The 13,786-nt window shown below is 47.9% G+C and overlaps 8 protein-coding genes across 8 annotated transcripts; 2 read left to right on the plus strand and 6 right to left on the minus strand.

The window, feature by feature from the left end:
• The first annotated feature begins 56 nt into the window (after positions 1–56).
• On the plus strand, positions 57–434 carry M431DRAFT_325979 (hypothetical protein). Its single transcript, XM_024914334.1, has one exon. It carries the CDS (start codon positions 140–142, stop codon positions 380–382), a length of 243 nt encoding a protein of 80 aa, XP_024768289.1. The 5' UTR covers positions 57–139; the 3' UTR covers positions 383–434.
• Positions 303–2,265, minus strand: M431DRAFT_513612 (hypothetical protein). Its single transcript, XM_024920060.1, has 4 exons — positions 2,045–2,265; positions 1,926–1,995; positions 1,432–1,862; positions 303–1,377 (listed from the first exon to the last, which is right to left on the minus strand). The coding sequence occupies exons 1-4, from the start codon at positions 2,087–2,089 to the stop codon at positions 487–489; spliced, it is 1,437 nt and encodes a 478-aa protein (XP_024768290.1). The 5' UTR covers positions 2,090–2,265; the 3' UTR covers positions 303–486.
• Positions 2,266–2,837: 572 nt separating this feature from the next.
• M431DRAFT_535517 (hypothetical protein) lies at positions 2,838–4,680 on the minus strand. The gene is made up of 4 exons (XM_024920955.1): positions 4,182–4,680; positions 4,035–4,130; positions 3,883–3,983; positions 2,838–3,833 (listed from the first exon to the last, which is right to left on the minus strand). The coding sequence occupies exons 1-4, from the start codon at positions 4,603–4,605 to the stop codon at positions 2,952–2,954; spliced, it is 1,503 nt and encodes a 500-aa protein (XP_024768291.1). The 5' UTR covers positions 4,606–4,680; the 3' UTR covers positions 2,838–2,951.
• A 426-nt stretch (positions 4,681–5,106) lies between these two features.
• M431DRAFT_155424 (hypothetical protein) lies at positions 5,107–6,930 on the plus strand (the record flags this gene model as incomplete). Its single annotated transcript, XM_024912929.1, has 7 exons — positions 5,107–5,250; positions 5,307–5,343; positions 5,402–5,478; positions 5,532–5,926; positions 5,978–6,048; positions 6,111–6,440; positions 6,516–6,930. 7 exons carry the CDS (start codon positions 5,107–5,109, stop codon positions 6,563–6,565), a joined length of 1,104 nt encoding a protein of 367 aa, XP_024768292.1. The 3' UTR covers positions 6,566–6,930.
• A 723-nt stretch (positions 6,931–7,653) lies between these two features.
• Positions 7,654–8,149, minus strand: M431DRAFT_513615 (hypothetical protein). The gene has a single exon (XM_024920061.1). The coding sequence runs from the start codon at positions 7,870–7,872 to the stop codon at positions 7,708–7,710; it is 165 nt and encodes a 54-aa protein (XP_024768293.1). The 5' UTR covers positions 7,873–8,149; the 3' UTR covers positions 7,654–7,707.
• An 862-nt stretch (positions 8,150–9,011) lies between these two features.
• M431DRAFT_61111 (hypothetical protein) lies at positions 9,012–10,030 on the minus strand (the record flags this gene model as incomplete). Its single annotated transcript, XM_024921577.1, is given in 4 exon segments — positions 9,012–9,203; positions 9,221–9,627; positions 9,684–9,819; positions 9,869–10,030. Coding segments are annotated over 4 exon segments (897 nt in total), but the record flags the coding sequence as incomplete, so codon positions are not given.
• Positions 10,031–10,655: 625 nt separating this feature from the next.
• Positions 10,656–12,127, minus strand: M431DRAFT_525352 (hypothetical protein; the record flags this gene model as incomplete). Its single annotated transcript, XM_024920617.1, has 4 exons — positions 10,656–11,026; positions 11,076–11,535; positions 11,642–12,058; positions 12,113–12,127. The coding sequence occupies 4 exons, from the start codon at positions 12,125–12,127 to the stop codon at positions 10,737–10,739; spliced, it is 1,182 nt and encodes a 393-aa protein (XP_024768295.1). The 3' UTR covers positions 10,656–10,736.
• Positions 12,128–12,562: 435 nt separating this feature from the next.
• On the minus strand, positions 12,563–13,599 carry M431DRAFT_535521 (hypothetical protein; the record flags this gene model as incomplete). Its single annotated transcript, XM_024920956.1, has 2 exons — positions 12,563–13,505; positions 13,567–13,599. The coding sequence occupies 2 exons, from the start codon at positions 13,597–13,599 to the stop codon at positions 12,606–12,608; spliced, it is 933 nt and encodes a 310-aa protein (XP_024768296.1). The 3' UTR covers positions 12,563–12,605.
• Positions 13,600–13,786: the final 187 nt, after the last annotated feature.

The following is a 13,786-nucleotide window of genomic DNA, read 5'->3' on the forward strand; positions in this document are numbered from 1 at the left end:
TTACTAACAAAAGAGAAGCGTTTGTACAGTTGGTGGCCTCTCTGCCATGGAGTTGTTTTAGAGTAGCTTTGTGTTTTGGGGACAACTTTGTTGCGCTAGGCGGAGAGAGCATATAGACTTCTACCAAGATAGGCGCAGGATGAGACGGTATTTGCCTAGCTATTATGTTTACTATATAACAATTACATGTTCATCGAGACTGGATATATTGATGAAGATTAATACCTTCAAATGCTCTTACAAGCGACCAGGTTCTATACCGGAACAGTTCAACGCTAGAGGTATCGGAAAGCTTAGCTTTATATGGCAGTGCTTATTTATATATTTCTCAGTATTCGGGTTCATAAATTATCCAGGTAGGTGGTGGTTAATAGAGAGGTAGATAGATCAATATTTCTCACTCCCTAACCCTACCTAATTCCCTACCTCTAAGAGCATTACCCTATAGTTTCCCCGATCAGATTGGATGTTTAATATTTCTTCCCATCAAAGCCCTGCTACCTTGATCAAAACTGACTTCGTCTCCATAAATGTCTCAATACTATGGATATAACTCTCCCTTTGCACTCCACTCCCCTTTTGCCCACCAAATGGCATGTCGTCTCCCTTCGTCGGACTTGTGCAGTTAACCCCTACTGTTCCCGCCTCCAGCCTCGAGGCAACCCTCATCGCTCGATCCAGATCTTTTGTATACACCGATGCGTACAGACCGTGCTCGGTATTGTTCGCGTTTGCCACTGCTTCTGCTTCTGTGTCGAATGTGTTTATGATCACCACTGGCCCAAAGATCTCCTCCTTCATGATCTGGGCATCCTCAGGGACGTCTCTGAATATCGTGGGGTTGATGTATAAGCCCGAAGCAGACTGCTCGTCGGTTATCAACTTGCCCGTCTTCTTTCCCAGCTCGATATACCGCAGTACTGTCGCGTGCTGAATCTTATCCGCCTGTGGCCCGTGGTTGACCTGAGGGTCGGTCGGATCACCCAGTCGAGCAGACGTAAATGCAGCCTTAAACTTCTCGACGAACGATTCAGCGATAGAGCGCTGCACATAGATGCGCGAATTTGCCATGCAAGTCTGTCCGCTGATGAGCTGGATGCTGAACTGAGTCTCTCGTACCGCGGCATCAATATCGGCGTCGTCAAAAATGATGGCGGGTGACTTGCCCCCGAGTTCAAAGATCAAGTTCTTCATGTTGGAATCGGCGGCCATCTTGGCGATTAATTTTCCCGTGCGGTTGGAGCCAGTGAATGTCAAGGCCCGGACGTCCATATGCGAAGCGAGCGCTGCGCCCGAGACGGGGCCATGGCCAGAGAGAACGTTGAGGACGCCAGGGGGGAAGCCGGCTTTTTGAGCGAGCATAGCGACGTACAGAGACTGCGGAAGTTTTAGAATGGGAAGCAGATGTGAAGGGTATCAGAGAGGACTGACAGTCAACGGCGCTTTCTCACTACTCTTGAGAACGACAGCATTGCCAGCGGCTAATGCTGGTGCCAGCTTTTTACAAAAGAAGACGAGAGGTGCATTCCAAGGAATAATCGCTGCAACAACGCCTACCGGCTGCTTCAAAGTAATGTTCACAAACCCCGGAGTATTCAAGCTTGAACCTCCTTGAGGATATGCTGCCTCAGAGAAGTAGCGGAAATACTTGGCACCAACGGTGGCATCAAAGTACGTTGACACAGGTCTACCCATGGACTCAGCCTCAAGATGCGCTAGATCTGCATTAGCTTCGACGATGAGGTCGGCGAGCCGCACGAGATATCTGCCTCTTTCGTACGGTGAAAGACTGGCCCACGCTGGGAAGGCGGCTTTGGCTGCCGCTACAGCGTCGTCTACATCTTCCTTGGTCGCTTCATATACTGTATCATTGTCGTGTCAGAACCCACGTCGGCAGAGCATAAACGTTGATCAAAGAAACTTACCTTTTGCTAGTAATGAACCAGATTTTGCAGAAAGAAGATCAAACGTCTCATTGTTAGAGGACGGCCGGAACTGTGGGATATGAGCTAGGGAAAAAGGACACTGCGCAGTCACTCCATACCTTGCCGTTTATGAACAGCCGCGTTTCAATAGAAGTGGAAACCATTGTCGCTTGCAAGTGCTGTCACGCAGATGCTAGAATAGTATATAATGTAAGGATCTTCCGTGGTCTCTGCTGATGTGTTGCAACCTCCAAATCAGCAAAGGAAAAGCGTAATTGAAGTGTTCGTCTCGACAGGACCGCTCTTCGAAAGGCCGCAGGTTGGACATGGCTAATGATTCAGCTTGACTGACCTAACCTGAATCCGGGAACCTCTCGCGGTTTGATTCGGACCGCGAGGCATTTATAATCACTGTCTGTTGCATGGTATTCGTATGTACGACCAACATACAGTGCTACATATCCCATGCAATGTTTCATCGTGTGCCAAGGCATGCAATCAAGAAGGAATTTCCTCTCCACCACAAGCTCAGAAATAACCTATTAAAGCTTGGAACTTTTAATATGTGGGTTGGCGGAGAAGTCGCAGGGTTCAAAGTCGGTAGCGCTTATGCATCCCGAGACGAACGAAGCCGAGTCGCTTTGAATAGCTTCAGGGGTATTCTCTACTACGCTAGGGACCAACCGCATAAGTGGAGATGTCAGTTGGATGCCGCAATCTCTTTTGCCCTTCAACGGAAAGGTTCGATATTCTCGGCGCCATTAGGCACCACCATTAGAGATAAGTGGCAAAGATGCAGTATGCACTCTGTGCTGTAGGACTATGAATCCTAGGTACCTTTACCAGGAGAACATTATACGTAGGTATCTCGCATGGATGATTTCAGATTGAGCAAAGATTACAACAGCTTAGCGAGAGAATAAGGCAAGGTTTGTATTAGATTCTTCAGAATTAGTCATTAATTACCGTCGTACTTTGCGTGAAAGTTGTACCCCCCCCCTTCCATGTTTACATGCATGCAGTGATCTATAACATGTATCTAAAGTTCTCTTGGTCCTCCACGTTCTCGCCCCCATCCCGATGCTTCCGGTCAAACTGTCTATTATGCCAAGCCAAGGCCCCTGTCACCAAAAGTATACTCACAGTTGCGAGTGTTGCGAATCCAACACCCGTAGCAAACCCAGTAGGGTATGTGGGCGCCTGCTTAGTGATGAACACATTGCTCGCCACGAAATTCGCACAATTGCCCATCCCCAGCTGAACGGCACTCGCGACGGCCTGCTGCGGGCGACCGCGTAGGTTACTGTTGAGCCAGCCGATGAGGATGGGGAACTGCATGAATGAACCAAAAGCGATGATGTACAGAGCAAAGTAACGCACCGCCGGTGGCTGGACCTGGGTGTACTGTATACACCAGCCGATGAGAGAGAAGATGGCGCCGGTGAGCACAAACGGCCAGCGGAGGGAGAGTTTGCCAGAAGTGTAGGAAGTGGACAGAGTGACGACGATGCCCACCATCCAAATGGGAATGCTCATGACTTGGGCTCGTGAGGCGCTCCAACCGAGCTGGGCAAGGATGGTTGGGGTGAAGGATGAGATGGATGCCGCGCCCATGTCGGCACAGAAGTAGATAAGGGTAAACGACCAGATCTTCCAGTCAGTAAGGAGCTTCAGCCAGTTAATTCCCTTAAAGTCAACCCTCTCTCGCCCGCGATCGTGGCGCAGGCGGGCGAGAAGCATGGCTCGCTCATCTTCGCTGAGGAAGGTGGCCTCTTGTGGGAAGGCTGGGATGATGAACCATGCTGCGAGTCCGAAGGCAAAGGTGAAGAGGCCCTCGAGGATGAAAATCCATCGCCAGGCCTCATATCCATGCATTCCATTCATGTGCTCGATGGCGTATGCGAGGAGCTGTGCTTCGTTAGTGATGTTACTCTGACATGGGGGATATAAGACCTACGCCGCTGAAAGCGCTACCGAGCAGAGCAAAGCAGATGAAGTATGAGAAGCGGATATAAAATTCACTGCGTTTATAGTATTGCCCGATGAGAAGAGCGGCCCCTGGAGGCATCAGTTACGGAAGCCTCAGAAGAATAGTAGGTTGATACATACCGGGCGGCAGCCCAGCCTCCATGATGCCCATGATAAATCTGCAGGCAAGAAGCCCACCATAGCTCCTCGTGAGTCCCTGGCACATCGAAACAATACCTAAATTTGGTTAGAAAATACATCTCAAATCACACATTCTTTAAGACATGCCAAGAATCAGCATCGCTCCCGCCAGCCAGTGGTTGGGCTTGATTTTATTCAAACTCATAAACAAGTTACTCGGGATCTCTACGATCACGAAAGGAAGGTAGAAAATCCACAGGCAGGTGTTAAACCCCGTCGACGGCATATGAAGCGACGTCTCCAGCTTGAAAAGCCGCGCATTGGCAATGTTCGAGCGGTCCAAGAAGGACACGAGATATAGGCATCCCAGAATGGGGATCAGGCGGATGTCGCATTTGATTAACAGTCGCCGGGCGGCCTTGGGGTCTTCATAAAATTCGCCATCATCGTCGGAGTCCTTGGGCGTGGAACTACGATCGGCAGCAGCCACTTCCTCGTTGGCAATGCTGGTGTGGCTCGACTTTTCAGTGCTTGCCGGCACATTGATGACGGTGTCGTCCTCAGCCGCCATGATGGTTGGATACGGAAAGCTTGGATGGGTGATGGATGAAAGAGAAATCCTCAGCTCATCTAGGTAGAGATAAATAAAAGTGCTCGGAACTTACCCGCTTGTTGCACATTCGGCGGGGCCTGTGTTCAACCAACAGAGACATTCCCTCCAAGCTGGGTTCGCGCACTTTGCCGGCATGTGGTTCTTCGACTAATACTCAATTTCGACATCGGCGCAGTAGCGCAAAACAAACCCCTGCACCGGATTCTGAGCCGGACTCGGTGTGTTGCTCCACGTCTGCACTTACGCTATGGCCATGTCCGAGTACTACAATCCCATGTTCACAGTCAGCAAGGCGCCCATGCCATCCCTATCTATGTAGGATTCTTCTTCCACATACTGTAACAAGTTTGAAGTATAGGTAGGCGTAGTAGCTAGTTTCAACCGTAGGGAGAGAGGAAGATCATGACTGTTCTTTCCTCCTCTTTCAACTTGGTGATCCATTGAGAGGCCGTCGTCAAGATGCCAGAATCCAGGGTCGCCCTCTTTCTCGGGGTTGACATTTCAATCACGGTTCTAGCCTTATCCGTCGTCGTATTGAGAGTCTGGCATCGATGGTCGCAGAGCCGGCTCGCGATTTCAGATTACCTGGTCAGCACGGCCATGGTGAGTTGAGCGTCTTGTAGGAAGAGCAAAATTCCGTTTGACTGACCATACTTCAGCTAGCTGCTGTCATACATCTGATTCTTGATATTACCAGTGCGCAAAAGCCATGCTTTATGTTTCTGTATCGGTTCAAAATTCTAACATCTTCCAGTCACGGCCGCATTTGGCTATGGCCGCCACCAAAGGGATCTCCCGCCAGATCTTCAAGGGTCCTACAAGACCAACCTCGTAGGTCACATCAAATTCTGTGATACTATTTTCGCATTGTTTAACAGCAGCAGATGTTCTGGCTCATCCAAATCTTCACCAAGCTTCCGCTTTTATTCAGTAAACTCTCCCTGACGTTTGTTTATCGCGACCTCATGACCCTCGTCGATCACCCCCTCGTCAAATTCTCCCGTGCTGTTAACTACACCCTCATGGTGGTTCTTGCGGGCTTCTTCACAGCTGCTACACTCGTGAGCATGTTTGCCTGCGACCCGGTATATAAGAGTTGGCTACCTAAAGTCCCGGGGCATTGCATTGATACAACGGTCATGTTCAACTATGTCACCGGCTCCGTCAACGTATCTACTAGTATATGCCTGATTTGCATTCCGTTACCAGTATTATATCTGGCCAAGAACAAACGCATTGAGGTGAAGCAACTGACTGCTCTGATCCTCTTTGGTTTGATGTACGTGCAAATTCTCCCCTGGATTTACAGACTATCGTTGACTTTTCCTAGAGATACTATAATATCTATAGTCCGACTCTACATGATTACCGATCTGTACAACGTCAAAACAGATTTCACTTGTACGCCTTTCCATCCCATCCGTCAAATATCTCCTGACATATCTAATATTCTGCTCACTCAGGGCTAATCATCCCTACACATATCATGATCGTCGTCGAGATGAATATCACTATCATTGCTGCCTCCTTGGTCGTCATGCGACCCTGCTTTCAAGCTATTTTCGACCTCGCATTTCCCACATCTCTCTACGCTAGCCACAATGCATCCAGTCGTGGAGATTCCAACTATCACAGCAGGAGGTCGGATGGCTACATCATGAGCCTGGATGAGAACGATGGCGCTGTCCAGCACGACGAGTCCACTGGTAGGCGTGCAACGGGGGAGAGAATATTGAAGACTGTAGATATTGAATTGGCGAGTAAGGACGCGAGTACGGAGGACATACTTAAAGGTGGGATATTTTCTTTATTTAAGAAAAATATCAGCTGCATCGTTTATAGGCCGTTTTACTTACTTTGTGTACCAGAAACCCGATTACGAAATCCAACGGACCGACCAGAATGGCATAAAAAATAACTTAAGCATTGGTCAGGAGTTTACTATTTGGTGACCGACCAGTCATTACATAGAATCCGCGTATAGGCGACACAGCATGCAGAGAGAGGGACCTACGAAGTACATTAAGAAAAATATTCCGCGGTGGGTAACGGTGACATTACCAATTCACCAAGCATAGTACTAAATGGAACATCAAGAAGGGAGTGAACCAAGGTACGAAGAATCTCGAGAGTGCTACCCCGGCAAGTTGAATGGATACCGTGTATTTGGTGTCCAATGCTTTGCAGGATGCCGTCAAAACCCCGAATTTCACAAATCTATTGCACTATTAGCGACATAATATGATTATATTTGCTTAGTGTTTGTTGTGGGGATGAGCTGTGATGAACTTTAGAGAAACACCACCTAGTTCACAAGAGGGCATAGAGTTTGACTTGCGTCCATATATAAAGACGCAATTTGAGATTTAGAGATATTTACATACACCATTCGCATTGCTTACTTCATACATTGCGGGTTTGCATTTTCTTCAATCAGTCTATTACAGTAGTGCAATCATTGTCTCTAAATTTCCCACAGCCAGGATTGTGGTGAAGATATCATTCTCTCAAAAGGCTGTTGCTTTAAACTTTATGATAACAAAGCAGATCTACATGTTGAGACCCAGACGGGGCCACAATATAAGCAGATGGCCTACTGTAGATGATATCCAAGGCGGACATGCCATGGGTACGCCCTGCCCGGAAGGAGTCATATCGCTTTTGGGATTCATCAATCATAAATGCTACATACTGTATGCAGTCAGTTTTGGCGGTGTACAGGCACCAATATTCTGATTGATACCACAAGCATACTACTACTGAAGTATCTGTTTGGAAGAGTTATGTACGCTTTGTATGCTGCGTAAGAAACAATACAGGCATCCACATGTGAAGTGTCGCATATGAAAATGAGAGTCCCGATCCATAGTCGACAGTTGTCATTGAGCATCCACCATTGCCGTTACACAACCCTGGCGGCACGCGTCCTTCAAAGTCAACGCTGTCTGTGATTCTCGATGAGAACTGAATGCAAACAGCAATCAAAAAGATGTCAGAGCATACTGTCTCAGTCTTCTTCCTCGCCGACTGTGTCTTTTTATACACAAATCTTTGTACTATTCACCGTCCCCGAACTTGTCCAGCCAAAAGTAACCCAACCATGGTTGCTTCAATTGGCAGCAACAAGACCACGTCTGGTAATATTTTAACAATTAAATCTCGTGAAACAAACTCTTCATATCTGTTTTGTTTCCACAGTCCATCCCAGTGTAATAATTCGCGCATTTTTTGGTTGTTCGAATGCCCGTCACTCCATGGGATTGCCCTCACGCCAGAAATACGCAATACCAGTCCACGTGGCCCATGATATGTTGTAACAAGATCCACATACAGTGACTTGGATAACTCTTATTTAAGTATTCTCGGACCAGAATCCAAAGCTCTACCCTGATAGCGATCGATCATTTTTTTCGGTCGATGCAATAGCAAAGCATGTTCATGCAATGAACCTGGTGGAACGTGTCTAGAAAACCGAGGTGGGTGGCCGAGGTGGGTGCTGCTGATTCTTGGGGATGCAGAGGGCAGGGGACCTACAGACGGTACTGTGGACCAAATACCTCCTATACCAATAGGAGTCATTTGACCTCCCTTCATAGAGGTTCAACAGAAGGTTAGGTTGCAAGCAAAGTTGACCAAGTCTATTCCAGAGTACATACTAGGTATGAGCTTGGCAGCTTCACTTCTATCCAATGTAGAGTGATTGGTTGAATGATGAACAGATGAAACCGGCTCGTCATTCATGGGTTAAATTAATTCCGCCGTTGTCGTGACGCTTACCGACGCGCAGATTTTTTACAGATGCGGCGTCACCGCGGCGGAGACGGAAACCTCGATCCTACCCTAAATTATGGGGCTTCAATGGTACTTTTGTTACGAGATCATCATGACCAACACCGATAAAGGTGGCTCGCTACGGCAGGGTCATGACCCCCCTGGCTAACCTCGGGTATCGCCTGTACAAGGTTTATATGGAATCTGAGCTGTGCTAGAATTATAGGATAGATTTCGAGTATCTAATCTGATACAGCTCAAATCATGGTGAGGCTTGTAACTGTGTACTCGTAGCTCTAAATAGGTGACTAAAATTGGAAAGATCCATCTTATAAGCTTATGTTCAACTCCTCCCGAAATGGTCTATATGTTATCTGCTCATATAATTAGGCTCGTACTCCGTGGTGGATGCTAGAACAATATCATGAACTTAATAAATTATCACCCGAGTTAGTCGAATTCCTTTCCGGTATCCATGCATCTCTACTACTTTCATCTTTGGCTTAACCACATTACTCAGCTGATGAATGCTCTCGCCGATCAAAAGACTGAAGAGTGATTGGTTCAAAAGCAGCAGAGCGACCCTTCCACCACTGAATTTTGGACGAAGGAAAACTGCTTCCGGGCCCCTTTAGAACTATCCCAGGATGCACCAGATTCAGAGACGCCAGAGCAAGAAGCATGGCTAACGCATCAAGATATAACTGATAAGCTTCGTGACGCAGTATTTCGTTGGAAGAGGACACGCCGCCGCTAAACTCGATAAGTCGAAACGTAATTCGCTCCTGGTTGGTGTTAGTACCAGATGTGGTGTAGACGGCGAGAGTATACGGACAACAATCAGAATAAGAACAAGAAATATGACGAGAATAAGAGGACGTATCCACCTATTCCGATTTTTCAGTGTACCGGTGCGGATATCAAATGATATTTGTCGGTAAAAGGAGGTAACGACAACGACGAATATCAGTACAAAGAAGAGCTGCACCCCAACACCGGCCATGTAAACTTTCCTTCCAAGGCTTGCGTTTTCCGTGCTATGCTGATCTGCCATGAGCGCACCACCAGCAGCTTGAACGATGAAAGAAATTACATCGGCCGCCACGAAGCCTTTTGCAAGCCAACGAGCCGGGATTCTGAGTGCTCTTTGTTTCGGGTGGAGGAAGTAAATGAGGCGGGAGACAACCATGTATGCAAACGCATTTATCCCTGGACATATATTGTCAGAACATAGTTAGAACTGTTCGAAGATAGCGATGTCGTACACAATGGAGCGAGAAGGAATAATAGTGTCGAAAGGGTCACATATGTCGAGTTTTGCTGATCTTTTGCACCCAACGTGCGTAGAATGAAGCAAACGCATTCCCATAGTGCACCCATGATGATGACCCAGCAGAATGGCTAGGAAGTGTTAACAAGCGCACGGCAGTGAGGGTTCTTTTTTCCGAACCTTCTTCAAAGTAACAGCCTGTGCAAGATGCGCACACGTTGTCAAGCCAAATGCAATCGCAAAGGCGGCATTATCTTCCCACTGAGGGTAAAAGCCGTAGTTGGCATTGCACGCGGCCGGAGGAACATAGCCGTTGGTGTCGGGGACTGCAGTTGTACAAGTTGCTGTCACAGTTGAAGTGACTCCTGACAAGAGAGTGGGCGTTGGGGTAATCGTCACCATACTGAGTTTTTATGTTGAGATAAAGAAGTCGCTACAAATTCAGAGAGCTTTTGTAGTTCTCAATTTCAACAGAGAAAATGTAATTTATAAGTGAATGCGGGTATGCATTCGCCTTGTCCGGCGCGGATCATCGTCGCCATCTCAAGATGGAAAATGGCCACTGCCTCATTTCCAGCGGGTATTGTACGCGGCCACAATCATTTTTGCGAGGATGAAAACGATGGCCATTCGCAATAGACACGAATTCCTCCTTGGTAAGGCTGAATGAGGTTTACTCCTGAGATAGATTAGCCACGTTGTGCCTGGTATTCTAGATTTGAACGCTGCTTAAACAAGTCCTGCTGACTATTCATTGGCTCGGAGCATCGCTTTCGTCGCTTTCGCAAGTCTTGGAAAACGACGCCGTCCCACTCGGCGCTAATCTGGACAACTCCTCCACCTTGAATCACGGCATGAGATACACAAAAAGACATCATAGCATGCTGCTAGAAGTCCGGGCTGTATGTGTGAATTGGGATACACTCCATAAATGCAAGGGAACATGCGAGTGGCTTATACAAAACGTGTCCATTTTCATTTATCTTGCTCCTAATTTTTAACCACGCGCTTATAATTTAGAGAATAGTTCCATAATATTATAAAATCATCAAGTCTTCATTGAGCCAGTCGCCATTCCCAGCGGCCACATCATGTGCTGCTGAAACTTGAAAGGCAGACCTGCAGCTACCCTAATAACCCACGCTGTACTAATCTCTTTGCAAAAGGCAAAGTGTTTTGACGGCGGACTAAGAAAGTGCTGCTCTAAAGCGTAGTTCAGCATGAGAAAATGCGATAGTAAAACACGCGCGCAGCTGTTGGATGGCTCTGTGAATGCCTTAAACTCCTCTTCCGTCATCTTATTTGTCAATCCGTAGCAAGGCACAATCTCTGAGAACGCTTTAATAAGTTAATGTATGTACTTATATATGATACTGATAGAACGTACCGTCAATAGGAGACTGCCTTGCCAAGCGACCCAGCCTTTCGAGTGCAGAGAGATATTTGATCTCTGCGGTTCCCTGGCACAACGCTCGAACAACTTTGAGAGAGGCAAGATAGTCATCCAGCATGATTGGGCTCTTGTTCGTCAGCTGCCGGGCGATATGTTGTTTCATACTCCCAACAAATGCCTCCCTCGTAAAGTTCCGGAACATGGATATTTCGAGGTCTGGAACCACTTTTGTCTGGATAAACATCCACCCTCGTAGCATCGTTATAAATTCCATCATTGCATCTGGCATATAGGCAGATTGGTAAGTCAATGCTATAATAGCCGCATATCGAGCATCGGCGTCAATGGTCGTCAGACATGGCTGTGACAAGGCTTCGTTGAGGCCATTGATGGCGGCGACTCGCAGATCCAGTGCCTGGATAGAGTAGTCTGCGCCATGAAACAAGGTGAGATGCTAGGCAGAAAGGCCAAGTATCGCGTTGGCAAGGAACTCGTACTGTCCAAGGCGTTAACAGACCAGTATAAGCTGACTTCTTTGAGGTTCTGGTAGAGCTACATACCTCGTGAGACATGGCGGCAACATTGCGCCAGACTGGTTCTGCACCATGCGGCGCAGGGGGGTAAGCTTCCAGCAGGAAATGATGGTAGAAATGCAGGTGGTTGAGGTTAACGCATGATTTTGAACTTGATGAAGCTGTGTTGTGTGATCTTTTGAGTGTAGGCCGTGGAGCCTCCGGATATACGCAGATTAGCCCCATGCGATTGCAGCTACAACATTCTGGTTTCGCCTCGGAGCATTTGACTCTGCGTCGCTTGCAGTTGTAACAACCTTGTCGCGACTTGCTAAAGCCTTTGCCAGGCACTGGCTTCCTCTTCCTTTTGAGAGGTGGTGAATTGTTGCTTTCGATATCCAGAGTTTCTTTCTCGTCTGTTGTGGGTGTTATGGCAGAATCCGTATCGGTCGAGACGGGCGTTTGCTTGCAAGGAATTGTAAATGAGGTTATGCTACCGCCATCTAACGTGGGGGATACGCTGGAGGCCACCATATTATCCGAAGGCTTCTTCAACTATGCATCCTTAACACCATGGAGAGGGAAAAAATAGGACGTTAAAGGATGTGGATAAAATCACCAGCCAAGCTCCATGGAATTTGCTGGCAAGGTTTCTGAATTCCAATCTGGCTGTGCCTGCATCGTATAAGCTTAGACTGGTGGGTTGCTCAAGCTGCGGCTGAGCGAGATGACGCAGCAAGGCGCTAATAATACAGACGATTACGTACCCCCACGGGCAGCTCAGTTGCTGTAATACTTAGTGAGCCAACGCCGATGTATGACAGATCTTAAGGAGGTTTCACAGTGCTCTACGGCATGAGCTGAAAAGGATCAGGTTCACTATTTGGCCATTGGTAACCCATTGGCCGGGCATCCGTGTAGTGAGAGAAGTGCTATGTTTATTTATACATTCCGTGCCGTTCTAGAAGTCGAGGTATATCTTTCACGTCCACGGGATTCCTAAACGGCTCTATCATCTACTAAGGTTCTTGTCAGAGCCTCCGTCGCCTGCCATGTATAATTTACACCCCTCGTAGCAGCCCAGGTATAATCCTGCGCCAAACATGCTTGCTAAAAATGTAAAAGTGAGTCCACGAAACAGCCCTCTCACCCCCTCGGTCCGAAAAATATTCTTCGCTGTAGCCATGGGGCCCTGTACGCCTGTTTTTGCACTGGAACTGGTTGGGGTGTTGCCGCCCGCCGCCAGCCTCATTCTTGTCTTGACAACGTCCACCGGTACAAATATACACGAAGCACAGCCAGCTGCGACGGCAGCACTCACGGCGCTGACTTTCGCTTGATACTGAATGTCACGAGTCAGGTCACTGTCCGCTGCCGTCAATCTCTTCTTGAGCCATTCATACAGGCTAAATGTCAGACTAGTTCCTGGCAGAGAGCTGGCCACTAACATGGTATAACCTGTCCATAGCCGTGTGGGTTGCCGTGAAAACGTCTTCAGGGCCTGTATCAAATGCGAACGCTGTTCAGGAGACGTACTCTTTTGCCGGGAGACTTGTGCATTCTGCTTAAGCACTTCGGCCGGATTGATGACGGCACAGGCTATGAGATCCGCGGCCGCACCGCTGATTGCATGTGCAATTGGAAGAGGGACAAACTGCAAATGGCCCGATTTCTGTGCATTTTCAAAGAGGCTCTTTGAGGCCTCGTAGATTGCAAAGAAGGCTGCGGATGATGGTATTCCAGCTATCAAAGTTGGTCCAAAGCCTTGATAGAGCCCTTGAAATAGACTGCGGTGGAACAGGCCGTTCAGCTGGCGGTAGTGCGTCCTGTAGGCGGGCGATTGGATTCTTGTGATGATGGTGTCCATGGGATGCACCGTTACATCCACCACTACTGTAGCAACTGCCGCAGCCTAATAGTAATTCTTCGTCAATTGAACGTAGTAGAGTTTCTTTTGAAGTATTGTGACGTACCGAGAGAATGTCGCCGCCGCCGAAGGAAGGCATGGTTGTAGCAGAATATTTCCCGCAGCAGGATTGTCGCTACACAGGCCGTATTTACCGTATAGGCGGCTCAAAGGATGAATTGATTTCCATGATGTTACGGCCTGCTGGGTACCTAAGGTATCTAAGGCAGCATCTTCTGGCTGTTAGTAGGCGGGGGTACGTGCTCTGGGACGGAAACAGAAAGACT

The sequence above is a fragment of the Trichoderma harzianum genome (assembly GCF_003025095.1).
Source record: "Trichoderma harzianum CBS 226.95 unplaced genomic scaffold M431scaffold_24, whole genome shotgun sequence".
In the NCBI taxonomy this organism is placed as follows: Eukaryota; Fungi; Ascomycota; class Sordariomycetes; order Hypocreales; family Hypocreaceae; genus Trichoderma; species Trichoderma harzianum.